We start from the raw sequence: 18,099 nt of genomic DNA, 5'->3' as shown, positions 1-18,099 counted from the left end.
GAGACTACGTTTAAGCTGACATTGCAAAAAATGTTTCACACCAAAAATAGTTTCACAAAAACAATAATACCTAAACAATCAAAAAATAGTTGTTGAGACACTAATTTTATACGCAGTTGATTTTTTTTCTTCGTCTCTTCCCCCAATCACAAGGCACTCCGTTGGAGACAGTGACACAGTGGCAGCGTCTGCCACAGGAGATGGTAGATCACCAACGTAGAGCCAGGAGTCCATCGAGGATGAGTAGGCGTAGACTCTTTGAGTGGTTTCACTTTCACAATCCCTTCCACCAACAGCAAAGAGGGTGTCAGATATCGTTAGAGGGAGAGGGCGGTAAGATGGTGTGTTGGGAATTGTATTCCAGATAGAGTCGGCTTTGTTGGCACTCGCATCATCCTGTCGGTCTGCTGAGATGAGCTTGTCGACTTGAGCAGCTAACACCTTGTTTATATAATTGCCGTGATATCCCCCCATTAGGTATGCTGTGTTGTTGCAGACAATTCCTCTTTGGTCCTCACAAGCATACGGTAGTCTGTCTGTCTCGCTCCACTGGGAGGTGCTGATGTTGTAGATCTCAACATTATCAATGTAGACAACACGGCCCACATCACCTCCTGCTACAACCAGATGTGTTGGGAGAGTGACGACTGCTGGTGAATCCCTCGCTGTTGGCATAGGTGGGATCGTCAGTTTCCAGTTCTTTCCTTCATTAAATACACGTACCACGTTGGATTTAGAGTGGGATGAATCAACACCACCAACTGCTACCAGTTCACCTTTGACCTCTCCTAGACCAAACCATCGTACAGGAAGTCTGGGCAGAGTTGACCAGACGTCTTGTGGTGGATTGTAACAGTAGACACAGAACTCGTCATCACCGACATAACATTCTCCTCCACCATAGTAGACCTTGCCATTGATGGTTATTGCTAGTCCCTCAGACATCTCCACTGGAGCCTCAGAACACTGACTGAAGGACAACTGAACCTGTAGGGACTGGAGAATTATACAGAGAGTCATTTCGTATGCTGCAAATAATTTAGGACACTTTGAAATGTACATGTAACGCTAAATCTTACAAGGGTATAATAAAAGTTGTAGAGTCCTTTCCGTGTTATATTATTACACGGTCGCGTAGCCTCGAGGCATGGTTTGGTAAGGGGTCGCTGTGATCTATAGCATGAGAATCCCCCCGTGTTTTATGCAATATAGGCAACTTGGTCACATGCTATTACCACATAGCTGGTTATTTTCGTGATTTTCGTGGGAATCATGGTTTACCTCTAGATATTGAAATACCTCTCTACTGCAGGGGTGTATAGTTATTTGAACCTCTATTTTCGGAAACAAATGTTTAGTTTGAGCAATTCGCGAAACATTAAACAGCAATTATAGTACTAAGTGATACTGACTAGAGTATCAAGGGCGTATAAAGAGAAAACGGCATGCAACTCGCTATGTACCGTACATGATCGGCATACTTGATATCAGATGCCGGATATACTGTATAGGCACTTATATTTCGTGGAATGGCCTCTAAAAGCATTTTGTTGCACAATGTTCGCGGAATGACTGCTTACCGGAAGCCAGGCCTTTAAATCTTTGCACGTTATATAGCAGATAATTCTAATTAAAGAACAATTTTCGTGGACTTGTAGGATTGCTAACCCACGAAATCCGCAAAAATTAAGCCCCTCAAAAATTTCGCGCTATACGGTACTACAAATAGAATCATATACAGTATAGCGGGTTATTTTCAATTTTTGTGGATTGCCCAAACCAAACATTTCGAGGATTATATTTTTGAGGATGGAGGTTAAAATAACCACACCCCTACAGTAGAGAGATTTCAATACCCAATTTTCTAGACACTAAATTTTCGTTTCAATAACCAGCTATACAGTATACGGACAAACAAGTGAGCGGTGTTATTTACGGAGTTACTATGTATTATAGCTAAACAGTTAGTTATAAACTTTCTACATGCCTAAAGTTTGTCATGGCAAAGTCGCGGTAAACTGCCATGTAAGCAAACGTCTCCACAATGGAAAAAACTGTCGTACCTCCTCAGGGATCAGGATTAGCAAATTAACCTTTAGCTTGACCCTGTTCCATTGTTCCTGGTACACGGGATCACTTCAGCTGTAAAGTTCGCACCTCGAATAAAAGACGCATGCAGCCAAGCAGCCAGCGTGTGAGGCTTCTTAGCTTTATTTGACAACGAAGCTAAGAAGCTATTAACTTAAAACTTGTTGTGTGAAGGCTATCCATGCTGTAAACGCAGTGTTATGGAATCCAGGTAAGCAGACTCAGATACAGAGAAACAAACCAGACGACTAGCTACTACACTCGTGGCCGCCCACGCGCCTCGGGTAACTACTGGTAGATCTCTATCAGTAATGCAGGGAACAGGACTTCCTCGAGCAGGTTTGGTGCTGTTAATTGGATGCTTTGCCTCTGCTTTTGATACTGCTAGTACGAACCATACCGGTATTGCTGGGTTTTGTGTCAATGCTGAATGGTGAATGATGCAATCATCGAGCTAGCTAGCAAGTGCAGCAGATTCTAATTTACCATTATTACGCGGTCAAAGGTTACGCATGGGCGTTTTGTGGGCAGTTCTAAAAATAGCTACTGTAACAGTATGAGTCTGAGAATAGTGCAAGTTGCATGCCCTCTTCTCTTTATACGCCCTTGCTAGTATCCAGCCAGTCACACAAATAAAAACCGGTATTCAAGATCGGCACCTTCTTTTGAAGTGGTGCTTATAGTATAGTATTGCTGTAAGCGTAAAGGTATAGATTAGATGCTAAGTATTGAGGCAATGTCGTTTCTTAGAATCACATATCCTATCGATTAAAAACTTGTCAATCGATTGGAAAAGTATAAACTACTGGCACTATAGTAAAAGAAAAGATGGTATCAGATTTTAGATGTGTGCACTTAGTTGTACAGTGTTGAGTGTTGATGAGCTTACCTGTGGTTTGCTGGTCAGGTAGTTTTTGGTTTTGGTGAGTTGGTCGTTTAAACTCTGATTGGTGGCTTCTTTCATCTGAAGGAAGGTATCCTTGGAGGCAATGATCGAATCTTTGCGAGCGATAGTCGAATCTTTGTAAGCGATAATAGAGTTTTTGTCTGCTTGCTCTGTTTCCAGTTGAACAATTTTCGTAGCTTTAGATGCAAGCTCGTTGTGAGTGTAGTTGACGTTGGCAATTTGTTGCTCCACCTCTTCAGTGAGTTGCTTACATCGAGTTTCTAAACTAGCAATGGTAGAGTTTTTTGTGACAGCCAATGATTCTTTGAGCTCCAATTCAACTCTGAGGTCCTCTACCTCCACACTTCGTTCAGTTTCAAGTTTGTTATTTTCCATTTTGAGCTGGTCAATTTCGAGTGAGTGTACCAGCTGCATATGTTCGACAAAGTTTCCATTTTCTTTCTCTTGTCGTCTTTTCTCCTCCGCCAGTACTTCGATCTCTCCTGTTTTCTTCTGGATTGCTGAGTCTTTTCTCACAACCTCCTCCTCAAGCTCCCTCTTCTCTGTCAGTAGGGCACTCACTCGCTGGAGCATATCCACTCTGTTCTCAAAGGAGGGAGGGTGTTCAAGTACCACACCCACCATCCGACCCACTATCTCCGCTGCTCTAGGCCTTCGCTGAGGGTTGTTGCTGAGACAGCGCATGATGAGGTCCATCAGAGGGTGGTCTGGGGGAATTTTTCGAAGAAACTCTTCACGTCGTTCAGCTTCCGTCACTGGTATCAGTATGTCAGGATTAGCAGGATTGATTCTGGTGGGGCCGATCTTTGGTAGTGGCCACTCTGCTGTGAAGGTGTGAATCATCATGATCCCAAAGGAGAACAAATCCACACTGGTGTCGTAGTGGGGGTCGGCAACCATCACTTCAGGAGGCATGTACGCTGGGGTGCCAGGGGTCTCCGTCATTCTACTCACTTGAAGGGGGTTGAGGTTCAAGATTCGAGCAACCCCCAGATCGGATATCTTGGCCGTCATGTTGGTGGACAAGAGGACATTGTTGGCTGAGAGGTCTCTGTGCACAATGACTGGTGTTTGGCCATGGAGGTATGCCAGGCCCAGTGAAACGTCATAGAGGATGGAGAAGTTGATCTCATCGGGGAGAATACCATAGCGTTCGAGACAGCTGGTCAAGTTGGTGGGGAGGAACTCCATGACTAGGATGGGGAACTGAGAGCCTTCCTCAAAACAGACTCCCAGAAACTGGACAATGTTGGGGTGCCTAGTTTGACTGAGCAGGCGACACTCCTCCAAATACCTTCGTGCTGCATACCCGATTCCAGCCTCGTACAGAGCTCGGTGAAGCTTCTTGCCGGCACATTTCAGTCCTCGATACTCTAGCTCCATGACAACAGCGTAGGAACCATGTCCCAGCTCATTCTCAGTGATGCGAATTTGTCTCAGAGTGAACTGCTCGAAAGCTTGTGCCATTGTCTTCGATACTGTGTGAATAGAAAAGCATGCAATATTAAATAGGCAGCTATTATAATATATACCATATAGCGCGAAATTTTTGAGGGGCTTAATTTTCGCGGATTTCTGGGGTTAGCAATCTTACACGTACACGAAAATTAAGTCCACAAAATTGTTCTTTAATTAGAATGATCTGCTATAACGTGCAAAGATTAATACGCGTGGCTTCCGGTAAGCAGTCATTTCCACGAACATTGTGCAACAAAATGCTGAAATATAAGTGCCTTGAAAATTTCGCGCTATAGTGATAATACGCTACGGTAGTTGATTCAAGCAATCGCAATAAAAAGAATCCTTGCTTTGCATTCACGGAATGTACACTAGAAAATACTTGAGGTAGATCTATCTATACAGCCTAGCTTACAGGACCATATATGCAGTTACAGTATTGTATATTTAAACTAACCGTACTTACCTGTAAAGAAACCTTGCTTGATCGATCTTGGTGAAGATGCCACGCCAGACAACACAATGCAGATCAATCTCTGGATCTATGCAGATAAGGCAGAAGCAAAAGGTCATGGTACGACACACGCCGTTCTCTTTCAGGATCAGAGTATAGTACTATAGTAGAGAGTGTGGTTTTACGACACACGCCCTTCTCTTCCAGGATATATCTAGGATCAGGGTATAGTAGAGAGTGTGGTTTGTATTTGAATGTCTCGGATCATGAACGTCGCTGTCTCACCTAGAATTAACTACCTTCTCCCCCTCACTCAGTCTGGTGTCGGTGTGTGGAGATGTGGAGGGTCACTTCAAGCAACTGTTAATAGCAAAGTCCAGAGCATCCTCTCCAAGAACAAAGATTTTGAGGTAGATACATTCATTGATTCAATGGATGCACACGTATACACTGCATGCAGTGCCAGTGCATTTATTGTCCCTTTATGTAGCTGCTATTGTGTGTTGTATCTTTCTTTAGCTCTGACTGCCAGGATCTAGGAGGAGTGGAGCAAGTATCGGGAGGGGGTGGAAATAGGTACGTAATTAAGCAATGTTGAAATAACCTTCCTCTAACCAGTGACGGATCCAGAGGAGGGTCCATGGGGTCCCTTGACCCCCCCTTTTGAACTAACTTTAGAAGAAGCTTAATGACACCAGCTAGCTATTTATCAGTTTTTGTAGCTATTGTAATTTGATTCAATGATTTAACCTGTTGTTTTGATGTATCAACTGCCAAAGGAGTGTTCAGGTTAGCCTAGGCTAGCTAGTTGACTGTTCGTGGCAGCTAGCTAGCTCTACGCAAGTCTATTATGGGACTTCCCCTGGCAGAGTATGGGATTTTTCCCTAGTCCGTGTGACAGGAAGTGGGCGTAACAAAAAAAATTCGCGCTGCGCGCTCGTTAGTTTGGAACCCCCCTTTCATTTTTCCTGGATCCGCCACTGCTAACGTAACATTTATTACACCCCCATGCACAGTGCCTCTACCGACTTGGCTCGTGTTCAACTGAGCATGCCCAGTTCTATGGAGACTTGTCACGTGATGGAGGAGAGCTCTGCCCCAATGTCACATGTCTAGGTACAGTGTATGCATGTTCTATCAGTACACACATGAGTCACACTCCATTACAGGTCAGCGTGGAGTGTACAGTGCGTCCAGTGGTCTGAGGGTGGCCTATCTTAGTGGGAGCTATACCAACGGAGGAACTATCAGTATCAAATAAGGGAGATAACCTATTGGTAAGTTCTCTTCCGAATAACTGGGAGAAGTAGTTTTTGTTTCTCCCTCTAGTGACAATATTTCACTGGCTCACTGGCTCTGATGTGTCCTGGCTGGAGGGTCAGTGCAGTGGAGAGGGCTACCGTGGAGTGGACATTCTCCTCACCTCTGATTGGCCCGGGGCAGTGGACAAGTTCACAGTGGCTCCTGTGAGACCTAGCTCCCAGTTATTGTAGGATGGACCAGTACTTAATAACATATAGTTTATGCTCATGCAGGATGGACCTCTGAGTAAACTGGCCATGTGTCTCAAGCCTGGCTACCATTTTGCAGCTCCACACATCATCTGAAAAGCATCTTTCTAAGCTTTCAGAAAGTCATTTAACGTTATTATTTATACATTCGTCTTATATCTCTCATTTTTAATGGCCTCATTTAAATCCCTACACAGTAATACCTCCACAACTTTTGATGCTAACTGTATTGTGCTTCATTTCATGCAGGAATCACAAAATCCTCCAAGGCAAGCCACATCATGTGATACGATTCTTAAAGTTGGAAATCCAGACAAGAAGAAAAGAGTCAGTTGAAATCATTCTAGTCCCATTAGTATTACTAATGATTACATTATCTTCATACCTGCAGTACCTGTATGCATTCTCTGTCACACCCATGAGCTCCATGGACGAGAAAAAGCTGACTCAGCAACCACCCACTGCCACCAACTGTCCCTACACTGAACTAGTCAAATCTTTGGTAAGGAAAACTTACTTTATTGTAAGTAATGAAAGCACCGCGGGTGCTGAATGTGTCAAAGGTACATAACATAAAGTAATACACACAGATATCATAATGTTTTTACGCTGAATCTATAGGAAAACTCAAGGAGTGGGAAATGAATTGACTATGATTGATGCTAAAAAGGATGCCAAAAGTACGAAGTCTAAAAGCTAAATTAATGGCTGCGGCTCTATACTGTATATAGCCTTGTAGCTCTCTTTTCACTCTTGCAGCTACCAATAGCTAGCGTTCTAGTGCAGAGCTAACTACTAAGTAGAGTACCAAGTTTGGCAGTGGCGTAGGAAGCACGGGTGCTCAGGATGCTGGAGCACCCCCTTATCTCAAGCTACCTTACCTACTTGCTCCATGAAGTTCGGAGCAGCTAGCTAGAAGTCCAGCTAGTAGCTAGCTAGCTATTAGTTACTAAGCACTAGCATAGTTACGTACACAGTACAAAGGTCAGCTAGATGAACCACATCGTAGATATCTCTTATAAAGAGCAAGCACATTGCGAATCTGCAACAAGCAAGTCTCCTCTCATTTTTGACATCAATGGTAGCCATGAACAGCTACTAAAGAGGGTAGCTAGACTATAGATCAAGTGTAATTGGATCCATGCTGTAGTTAAAACGTTCGTTTTCTTCACTGCGAAGATTGAAACGTTCCTCCGAAGTACAATGACACATGCAATGCAATCTTTTTTATTGTATATTCATACCCACTTAACAGATTCTATAGATTTAAAGTATATAGCATAAACATTGTGATACTGATAATTTTATACCAAATTTGCTCAGAATTAATCTCCGGGAATGTAGAGTGCCAAAATTTTCCTGGGGCAAGCCCCCGGACCCCCAGATTTGTAAAGCAGCCCCTTACAAAAACATCTTCCTACTCCTCTGTTTGGCTACGTGCTCTTCTGAAAAGGCTGCAATGGCATTCCAAGTAAGCAAAACTAGGCGTAACTCGAGAACGAATTAAGCATTAATTTATGTTGCAAATCCACGAATTAAAATCATCTAAGAAAACATGACTAGAAGCCAATAGAAACTCTTACTTGCACTTGATCCATCCTTGAGCAGCATGTAGCAGTCTACACAGACAGACAGACAGACACAGACACAAACAAACAGACACAAACACTACTCTATAGGCGTGGCTTATCTGAACGTAGGAATGCTGTGCAGCCACGAGACTAAACGAAATTTTTACTCACGAAAACTACCGTTTCTCTAGTTGAACGAATTTTTTACCCCACGAAACTGACCCGCTATACCGTAGACAAAGATTTAGTAGAGCCACAGAGATGCCAGATATTAATTTTCAAAAGAAATGAATCAGGTGCAGTTGCTAGGTTGACTGTTTATATAGATAGGTTGACTGTTGCTAAGCTAGTGCATTTCTAGTAGCCAATAGGTTTTGGGATCTAAATGTGCATTCGGTATCTATGGTTATAGTGTCCCAAAGCTCGAGGGCGTAGCCCGAGGGATGAGGGACACTATAACACATAGATACCTCATGCCCATTATCTAACTATTACATAGTGACCGTTGGACGAGGCCTATAACTGATTTAGAATAGTGCTAAGCAAGCTAGGCTATATATTAACACAAAGAAGACTCTGAAACCAACAAGCCTCAAGTAACATTAAAGCTTCGCTCTGGCTATAGTTTACATAAAAACTCGCATTGAAGGCAGTTTCCGTATCTTGAGAATCATGCATAGCAAAAACTGTTAATAGATAGTTACTTAGTAACTGCACTAGAGCACTTAGTCTAGCTACTGGTAGCTGCAAGAGTGAGATAAAAGCGGCACTGCAGAACGCAAATACTTAATTTTTAATGATGCACTGCATCATCGTTACTATAATTATTAATAAACTGTGTGTACTATAATTATTCATAATTATGACTTCAACATAAACTGTGTGTACTTGTAAGGTTGTGTTACTAGACGAAGCATCTAGCTATAATTATAATGACTGTGTATCCTTGTAAATCACAATAAAAATGTAATGTTGATGTTGCACTTTGTAGCCCATATATAGTACTGGTACTATAAAAATTATATAGCTCATAATTATAGTTCCCTGCTAAAATGGGATCTATATAAGTACCATTCTCTAAGCCTTTTAGTGATCGATGTTTCTCTTTGTTTAGCTACACACACACACACACACACACACACACAGCTTGCGTACACTGGTGTCCCATACTTCCTGGCAGAGTTTGGATGATGGGGAAAATGTTCATTTGTTCACCAACTCATGCACGCAGACTAACAACCAGATCACTGAATAAATATAGGTTATAGTATTTTTCTACTAGCCTCGTTCGCAGGCTTTCTTTTTTCTTACAGTTGTCATTGTTCATGCATATAAATAGAAGATATAGCCAAAAATATTACTGGCACAGACTCGTGATAATCTTCAGTATCCATAGGATAATATCATACTATACATGCACATGCAAGCATTATAGTGTAGTTTGTTAACTGACTCACACACAACCGACACACACTATATCCCTGCTGCGCACGCACGAGCCTCTTTTACTTGAAGTTTTTACAAGGGTATTTAACCATAATTATGTAGACGATCACCATAGATACAGGATCTATGATCAGACGTATAAGTATAGCCTCCTTCACAGGCCTCTCAGAGGAAGTGCATGCGGCCTGGGATCGAGGCTAACATATAAGTTTGGATCAATCAGGGCGGGTGGGAGACTAGCTAGAAGCTACATGTATATATATACAGTAGCCTCGGTTCCAGGCCTATTGAAATAATCAGCCACTGGACACATCTGTAGATTAAGACACTAGCCTCGTTCCCAGACCGATTTTTCTCAACGCCATGCAGGTCAACTTAAAATAACGCGGTTGTCGACCTATAGCGTTATTTTAGAGACAAATCGGCCTGGGAACGAGGCTAATAAAGACCCTATAGACAGAGTTTTAATGGTGGAGGGTCCAAATTTTGTTGAAGGGTCCATAAAATTTGTTTTGGGGGGATCGAAAACCTCTACACCTTTCATGCAACTACTATCTCATCAGTTTGGCATGTTTAACTCTATAATTATCACGAGTGTTATCATCTCCAAAAACATACTAAATCAAAAGGTTGTTACAATCACATATCATAAAGGTTAGGCTATCTAATTATAGTACACTACGTATTATTCTCATAGTCCAGTCTGTTACATACCCCGGACTGCTCGTCTCGAGCGTTAACCGTGATAGTCATTAAACGTTTAGGGGGTTTGATACGTCTTGATCGTGTTCGTAGAAACGGGTTAGGTGCATCTACCACTGGATGCTTCCTAATAGGTTCGGATCCGGTCTCGCTTGGTTCCTCGTCAGATCGATGCTCCTCTGATTCGATCTCATCATCTGATCGATGCTCCTTATTAGGTTCTGGTCCGGTATCAGTTACCTGCCTTTGGCTAGAGTAAACAATGGAACTACGCACGACACGTATTTTCAAACGATTTAGCACCACGGTAAGCAAAAACAAACAGCGTTACGCGTTATGCAGAATCTGACCCTACACAATTACAAGCCGACTTACATGCCTTAGGAACAAGCTGGGTTGAATAGCAACGTCATAGCTCTTGCAATGATGACGTAATAATCCAGAAAACAAAAGTGTGCGATAGTTGGAATTTCGAAAAAAAGTAATGTATCCCCAAATCGAGGTACTTGCCGCTTTAAATAGCTAATATCGAGCTTCCCATCAGCTTTAGTATGTCCATAATGACAGATTTTATACAACCATCCACGTGGGTGTTAAAAGTGCTGATTCAGCACTTACTGTTTGAAAGTTTATTGTTTGTTTTGAGTAGCAGTGAAGTAATTTTAGTGTTGCTTACGTATATACTAAATAGGACATACTAAAGCTGATGGGAAGCTCGATATTAGCTAATTAAAGCGGCAAGTACCTCGGTTCGGGGATACATTACTTTTTTCGAAATTCCAACTATCGCACACTTTTGTTTTCTGGATTATTACGTCATCATTGCAAGAGCTACGACGTTAAGCGTTGCTATTCAACCCAGCTTGTTCCTAAGGCATGTAAGTCGGCTTGTGTAGGGTGCATAACGCTGTTTGTTTTTGCTTACCGTGGTGCTAAATCGTTCGAAAATACGTGTCGTGCGAAGTTCCATTGTTTACTCTATTTCCTTCACGTATACTGCTCCCAGATGTCTGGAGTTCAAGGCGAAAGCTCGTCCAACCGGCAAGTCTTGAGTCTCTTCCATACTTGCCATGTCGTCTGGACTTGACCTCCTTCCTTCACGATTTCTTTTTCGAGTGAAATATCCTGCAAAGGATAGATAGTCCTTCCTTCGAGTACTTTTGGAGACGGTTTCTAGCTGTATTTAGGAGGATTCAATTAGATTTCTTCTCAATGCAATCTCGGCAGTAATCATCTCCAAAAACATACTGAATCAAAAGGTCGTTACAATCACATATCACAAAGGTTAGGTTATCTAATTATAGTACACTACGTATTATTCTCATAGTCCAGTCTGTTACACGAGCCATAATAATCAAGGAATAGTTGCTGTGATTCTAATTTTATGCACGGTAGATTGTCTTTTTGATTTGTTACTTCCCCCAATCACAAAGCACTCTGCTGGAGACAGTGACACAGTGGCAGTGTGTGCCACAGGAGATGGTAGATCACCAATGTAGAGCCAGGAGTTCATGGAGGATGAGTAGGCGTAGATCGCTTGAGTTGCTTCCTTACGAATCAGTCCACCAACAGCAAAGAGGGTGTCGGATATCGTTACAGGGGAGGGCCGGTAAGACAGGGTATTGGATATTGTATTCCAGACAGAGTCAGCTTTGTTGACACTACCATCGTGCTGTCGGTCTACTGAGATGAGCTTGTCGACTTGAGCAGCACACACCTCATTTAGATTATTGTTGTCAGATCCGCCCAGTAGGTACACTGTGTTGTTGTAGACAATTCCTCTTTGGTCCATACAAACATATGGTAGTCTGTCTGTCTCGCTCCACTGAAAGGTGCTGATGCTGTAGATCTCAACATTATCAGTGTAGCCACCAGAGCTCAACCGACCTCCTGTTACGACCAGATGTGTTGGGAGACTAACGACTGCTGGCCAACTCCTCGCTGTGGGCATTGGTGGAATCGTCCGTTTCCAGTTCCTTCCTTTGGTACACACATGTACCACGTTGGATTTAGAGCGAGATGGATCCCTACCGCCAACTGCTACCAGTTCACCTTTTACTTCTCCTAGACCAAAGTAACATACAGGAAGTCTGGGCAGAGTTGACCAAAAGTCTTGTGGCGGATCGTAACAGTGGACATAAAACATGTCATCAACGCCATCACAGACTCCCCCACCATAGTAGACCTTGCCATTGATGGTTATTGCTAGTCCCCCAGACATCTCCACTGGAGCCTCGGAGCACTGACTGTAGGACAACTGAACCTGTAGGGACTGGAGAATATAGACGGTCAATAACTTGTGTGTTGATTTATTTAGGGGATATGTACAGTAACGCTAATCTCATGTTAACATGAAACTAGAAAGTAGATCTAGTATAAGTGAAAAAGCTAGCTAGCTACAAGCATTTTTCAGATGGCTTGATGCCTATGAATCATGAGGATTAGAAAAAAGTGTGAAATAAAAACTTATTGCACTTATACTCTCTAAGGCCACACAAAAAATTACAAATTGACTTTGCATGACCTAACTGCAATAAGACATTTAAAGTGCTGTCATAACGAGTGTTGCAAGCGTGCGCTTGCTAATGCCTCTCGCCATGTTTTTGCTTTCGCTCAAAAGTATTAGAGTGTTATAGAAGAGGTAAATAATTTGCAATGTGCTTTGATTATTTCACAAGAAAGGGGTGTTCACAGTTACTACATGTATAGTGTATACTGATCGTTTTAAAATAATGGCCTGTAGCCAAACAGTGGGAGCAAATTAAACCTTTGTCAAATTATAGCCAGTATAGTCCAGTACAATTCAATCACATCTCCAAGTCTTCCAAACAACTGCTAGGTAGAATACATAGGAACTTTCGTGACGCCCCAAAACACCTTCGCCACAAGATATCAAACCACTGTACTCCCGAAGCTAGACTACTGCGGGGCAGTTTGGGACCCCCACCAACTCAAATCCACAAAATTACTGGAAAACGTTCAGAAATGTGCGGGAAGAGTTATAACTCAAGACTGCATGGTCATCAAGCTACCCATTTCTGTGCTCCTCCCTGGACCTAAAGCCACTGTCTATCCGAAGACGCATGCAAAAGTTGAAGCTTTGCTTTAAAATCCTAAGAAAAGAATTATGCATCCCTCCAACAGCCTTCACTCCCCACCCACAACCATCTCCAAGAAGTTTAAACTCAGTCCAACTCTTCACCCCGTTTGTACCAACAGATGCACACAAATTTTCATATTTCATAAATGTCATCAAACATTGGAATGCCTTGCCTGATGAAATTGTCTCGGCACAGACCCCGCTCATTTTAAAAAACCACCTGCACCGTTTGTATACCTGCACTCCGTAGTTACTGCATGCATGCATGCTGTGAACAACATTCTTTTTTTTTCTCTTTTTTTTACTGCCTTGTTCGTCTGTTCGTTCCCAGGTAGACAACGTTTTATTAGCCTAGCGCTATTTGTTGTAAACCCTGTATGCTTTTTTGCATAAAAAATTTTAAAGAAAAAAAAAATCACAGACTTAAATCAACGATACTGAAGCAACTGCATGTTATTTAAATGGCCTGTAGCCAAACAGTGGGAGCAAACCTTTGCCAAAGGCACAGACTAAGAGAGAATTTAAGCACAGACAGTAGTATAGCACAGACAGTATTATTATATAAACAAGCAGGAAGTATGTACGTATCTATCTATATTAATACTGAGAAGAAAAGACTGTGTACATGAATCTATTGTTATCTAGTCTATAATTATGTTATCATTGTTTTGTGGCTTACCGGTATACTATACTAGGACCTCAAGTAAGTTGATTCTGCCACTGGATTCTCTAACATGTGGGAATGAGCGCGCATGCGCATTGCATTCACAGGAATAATTAAAGGGTGTGTCCAAAGAGTTCAAGTTCACAATGGCTAGCTAGTTAGCTGTTCTAACAGATCTTTTCTGACTCTAGTAGCTAACGAAAAGCTAGCGCTTTAGTGCAAGGCTAACTCATGTGTTAAATAGAAAGTTTGTGCGAACAGATGAAAGATTCTAAAGGGTGAGTCAAACTAGCCGTAACTCGAGAAAGAAGCTTTAGTTAGCTAATCCACGAATCGAAATCCAAGAGAACGTGGCTAGAAGCCTATAGAAGCTGTTAGTTTTCGTCACATTGCAACCGTTGAGCAGTTACAGCTGGAATACACACACACAGTCAGCTTTACCGTATCCCTCGTGTGGCTACGCCTCGAGGCATAATTATGAGCCATTGGCTGTACAGGGGCAGATCCAGGAATTTCGATGGGGTATGGGGGCTAATCAAAAAAATTTCTCAACAAAAAGATCATTTCAATGCCCTATTTAACTTGACTGTACAGCAAATCATTTACTGTATAGCGAGAAATGTTCATGGGTGAAAATTTTCGCTATATATTTGGCTCCAGAGCCCTCAGCAGAAATGCTCGTATAATATTTTTGTGGTTCAATACCAGGAAACCATACCCCCCACTAGCTTTGCATTAGCCTCGATCCCAGGCCTAATTTTATGGTATACAGTGTTAATCAACTCACCTGTGGTTTGCTGGTCAGGTAGTCTCGGGTTTTGGTGAGTTGGTTGTTCAAACTCTGATTGGTGGCTTCTTTCTTATGAAGGGAAGTATCTTTGGAGGCAATGATCGAATCTTTGTGAGCAATTTGTAGCTCCACCTCCTCAGTGAGTTGTTGACATTGAGTTTCTAATTCCACAATCCTTGCATTTCTTGATATAATAAATTCATCTTTCGTGTTAACAATTGTCTCTTTATCTTCGAGTTGACTTTTAAGATCTTCAATTTCCAATTTAATTTGATCGGCTTCCACAGAGTGCACCAACTGCATACGTTCGACAGTGTTTTCACTTTCTTCCTCTTGTCGTCTTTTCTTCTCCACCAGTACCTCGATCTCTCCTGCTTTCTCCTGGATTGCCAAGTCCTTTCTCACAACCTCCTCCTCAAGCTCCCTTTTCTCTGTCAGTAGGGCACTCACTCGCTGGAGCATCTCCACTCTGTTCTCAAAAGAGGGAGGATATTCAAGTACCACACCCACCATCCGACTCACTATCTCCGCTGCTGTAGGTCTTTGCTGGGGGTTGTTGCTGAGACAGCGCATGATAAAGTCCATCAGAGGGTGGTCTGGAGGAATCCTTCGAATAAACTCTTCACGTCGTTCAGCTTCTGTCACTGGTATCAGACCATTGGGATTAGCAGGATTGATTCGTGTCTGGCCAATCTTTGGTAGTGGCCACTCTGCTGTGAAGGTGTGAATCATCATGATCCCAAAGGAGAACACATCCACACTGGTGTCGTAGTGAGGGTCGGCAACCATAACTTCGGGGGGCATGTACGCTGGGGTGCCAGGGGTCTCCGTTAATCGACTAACTTGAAGGGGGGTAAGGTTCAAAATTCGAGCAACCCCCAGATCGGATATCTTTGCCATCATGTTGGTGGACAAGAGAACGTTGTTGGCTGAGAGGTCTCTGTGCACAATGACTGGTGTTTGGTCATGGAGGTAGGCCAGGCCCAGTGAGACGTCATGGAGGATGGAGAAGTTGATCTCATCGGGGAGAATACCATAGCGCTTGAGACAGCTGCTCAAGTTGGTGGGGAGGAATTCCATGACTAGGATGGGGAACTGAAAGCTCTCCTCAAAACACACTCCCAGAAATTGGACAATGTTGGGATGTCTAGTTTGACTGAGCAGGCGACACTCCTCCAGATATCTTTGTGCCGCATGCCCGATTCCAGTCTCGTACAGAACCTCATAAAGTTTTTTGCCGGCACATTTCAGTCCTTGATACTCTAGCTCCAAGACAACAGCGTAGGAACCTCGTCCGAACTCATTCTTAGTGATGCGAATTTGTCTCAGCTTGAACTGCTCGAAAGCTTGTGGATTTACAGCCATTGTATTCGTTACTGTGTGAATAAGCATGGATATGTAAAATATATAATCCTTTGGCTATGTACTGTACACAAGTAATGGTATGACCGCTAGAATTAAAAGTAAGCCTTACTGTAAGGCTTTTATCTATATGCTACTGTAAGGCTTACAGAAGCACATGCAGTTAAAACTATTCACTTGATCTTACCTGTAAAAAAAAAGCTTGGCTTGGCTTGGATTTACGCTATAATTATGATAATTATTATCCTATGGATACTGCAGATTATCACGAGTCTTCTGTGCCAGTAACTGCACGATCGTACGAGTGCCTGCAAGGCACGAGTGTTACTAGGCACGGACGAGTGATAATCATCAGTATCCATGGATGCTTACAGAGGTTTTCAGGTTGCTTGTCACGTAGAGTCCGCGCATGCGTATCAATCATTCTACTGTATGAACTTTGGACTCCACTGAGACACGTGGCTTGGAAAATCATAGATAGAAGAGGAAAAATGAATCTTAGTCAAAATGCTATTAGAAACTTAGTACAACACAGTGTGACAGTAAACAGCAGTAGAGTTAGGGTTACTCCACTGTCAGGGTGCCAAGGTCACCCTTTGTCGATTGAAAAGTCTACCAAACTGGACAAAATTGTTTTGAGAGCTGTGTGTAAGGACGATAGTAAGGTGTGTCGATCTTTTACCCTTCGTAATATCGATACTGTTCATGTGATGATCTGAAGATAGTAATAAGAAGCCAACTGTGTCAAGATATTACACAGGAAGACTTTGATGTTGGCTACGTACGTGGATCTGCCGTGATACGGAGTCGTAGTGAAGAAGACGTGTATGAAGTTTTGGCTGATTTAAATAAGCCCAATTGTAGTTTAACACTATGGTGCGATGGTCTTAAAGAATGCATTCCAGGTACTACAGCAAGAGGAAATAAGAGGAAAAAAACAGCATCTATAAATGAAGACAGTGTTAAAAAGAAAAAGAAAAGTGACACCAGTAAAGAAGACGAGGTCCAGGAGACTGTGGAAAATCTAAAAGAAAAGTATGGGTCGAAATTCACATTGGTGCAGTATCGCATTTGGGGAGAAATGATTACTGGTGGTTTACACGAAGGGTTAGACGATCCCCCAAATACAACAATGTTTGCTAGGTCTGGAGGAGGAACTCCTTATCGCAAGAAAAGTCAAAACTCTGTATCTCATTTGATGAGTGAAGCTGCAACAGCCATAACTTCTGCTCTCTCTCCAAAAGATACAAGTGCAGTTGGTAGTAGTCCTGCAAAGGTCATTGAAGGTCGATCAAAACTGTATAGACAGCTTTCAGAACTTCAAAATTTGAAGAGCATAGGAATTTTGTCTGAAAGTGAATTTTGCTCCGAGAAAGAGTCAATCATGAGTCTCCTTCATCACCTGAACAAAACTGTTTCTTAATTTTTTCCAGTTAACAGAATTTCAATAAAAAATTGTACATGTATAATTGTTGTCCTGTATGATAATTTTATAAATATCCAGAATGTGTAATAAACTTTAAGCAGTCCTCCTTGGTGACCATGCTGAATGCCGTAGCTAACAGAAACCTTGTGACTTGAAATAAAGCATTGTTTTGTTTCATTATGCTTTTTACTTCACTAAACACTTCCTCTGCTGGGTTTAGGTCTGGAGAATATATGCGCATGCGCACTTCACCTTCACAAAGGCTTGTGACAAGCAACCTGAAAACCTCTGTAGCAACCAAAATGCAGGTTGAATCTGCGCATGCTTCACATGCGGTTGCTTTGTCAACCACAAGGATGCGTAGCAACAAAATTGAGTTTCTCCCAGTTAAGTTGAAGACGATTTTAAGAGAAAGAAAATGGCTAAAAGACCAAGAAATAAAACTCTAGAATACCAGGAGAGCTAGCAGAAGGCTACTAAAAGATTTTGTAGAGAACAGACAAGAAAAACTTGGACATTCACTTAACCAGCAACCCGTTTTGAAAATGGATAGTTCTGAAAGGATAAACAGCGTATATTTGCTTTCTATCATGCTCCAGTGTATCAGAAGAGGAAACATG

General features: G+C 42.3%; 3 protein-coding genes and 1 long non-coding RNA gene across 9 annotated transcripts in view; 1 reads left to right on the top strand and 3 right to left on the bottom strand.

The window, feature by feature from the left end:
- The window catches only part of LOC135334403 (uncharacterized), a 130,826-nt gene that overhangs the window by 111,388 nt on the left and 1,339 nt on the right, over positions 1 to 18,099 (bottom strand). The window lies entirely within an intron of this gene.
- On the bottom strand, positions 10 to 5,062 carry LOC135334389 (uncharacterized). Of its 2 annotated transcripts, none has more exons than XM_064529543.1 (3): positions 4,920 to 5,062; positions 2,978 to 4,473; positions 10 to 996 (listed from the first exon to the last, which is right to left on the bottom strand). In XM_064529543.1, the coding sequence occupies exons 2-3, from the start codon at positions 4,460 to 4,462 to the stop codon at positions 79 to 81; spliced, it is 2,403 nt and encodes an 800-aa protein (XP_064385613.1). In that variant the 5' UTR covers positions 4,463 to 4,473; positions 4,920 to 5,062; the 3' UTR covers positions 10 to 78. The 2 variants fall into 2 exon arrangements, with proteins under 2 accessions (XP_064385613.1, XP_064385614.1); XM_064529544.1 differs by having other exon boundaries at positions 10 to 987.
- Positions 5,175 to 9,359, top strand: LOC135334414 (uncharacterized). 5 transcript variants are annotated; one of them, XR_010394263.1, is made up of 9 exons: positions 5,175 to 5,317; positions 5,427 to 5,483; positions 5,924 to 6,023; positions 6,077 to 6,184; positions 6,237 to 6,373; positions 6,443 to 6,745; positions 6,810 to 6,920; positions 7,742 to 7,889; positions 9,136 to 9,359. It is a non-coding gene; the product is annotated as an uncharacterized LOC135334414 (long non-coding RNA). The 5 variants fall into 5 exon arrangements; XR_010394267.1 differs by lacking the exon at positions 7,742 to 7,889 and adding an exon at positions 7,040 to 7,098; XR_010394264.1 differs by having other exon boundaries at positions 6,428 to 6,745.
- LOC135334394 (serine/threonine-protein kinase TAO1-A-like) lies at positions 10,006 to 16,384 on the bottom strand. Its single transcript, XM_064529549.1, has 3 exons — positions 16,241 to 16,384; positions 14,689 to 16,067; positions 10,006 to 12,409 (listed from the first exon to the last, which is right to left on the bottom strand). Exons 2-3 carry the CDS (start codon positions 16,054 to 16,056, stop codon positions 11,492 to 11,494), a joined length of 2,286 nt encoding a protein of 761 aa, XP_064385619.1. The 5' UTR covers positions 16,057 to 16,067; positions 16,241 to 16,384; the 3' UTR covers positions 10,006 to 11,491.

Source organism: Halichondria panicea, chromosome 3 (assembly GCF_963675165.1).
Source record: "Halichondria panicea chromosome 3, odHalPani1.1, whole genome shotgun sequence".
In the NCBI taxonomy this organism is placed as follows: domain Eukaryota; kingdom Metazoa; phylum Porifera; class Demospongiae; order Suberitida; family Halichondriidae; genus Halichondria; species Halichondria panicea.
Note: the sequence above shows the minus strand (reverse complement) of the source record. Positions and strands in the feature narration are given on the sequence as shown.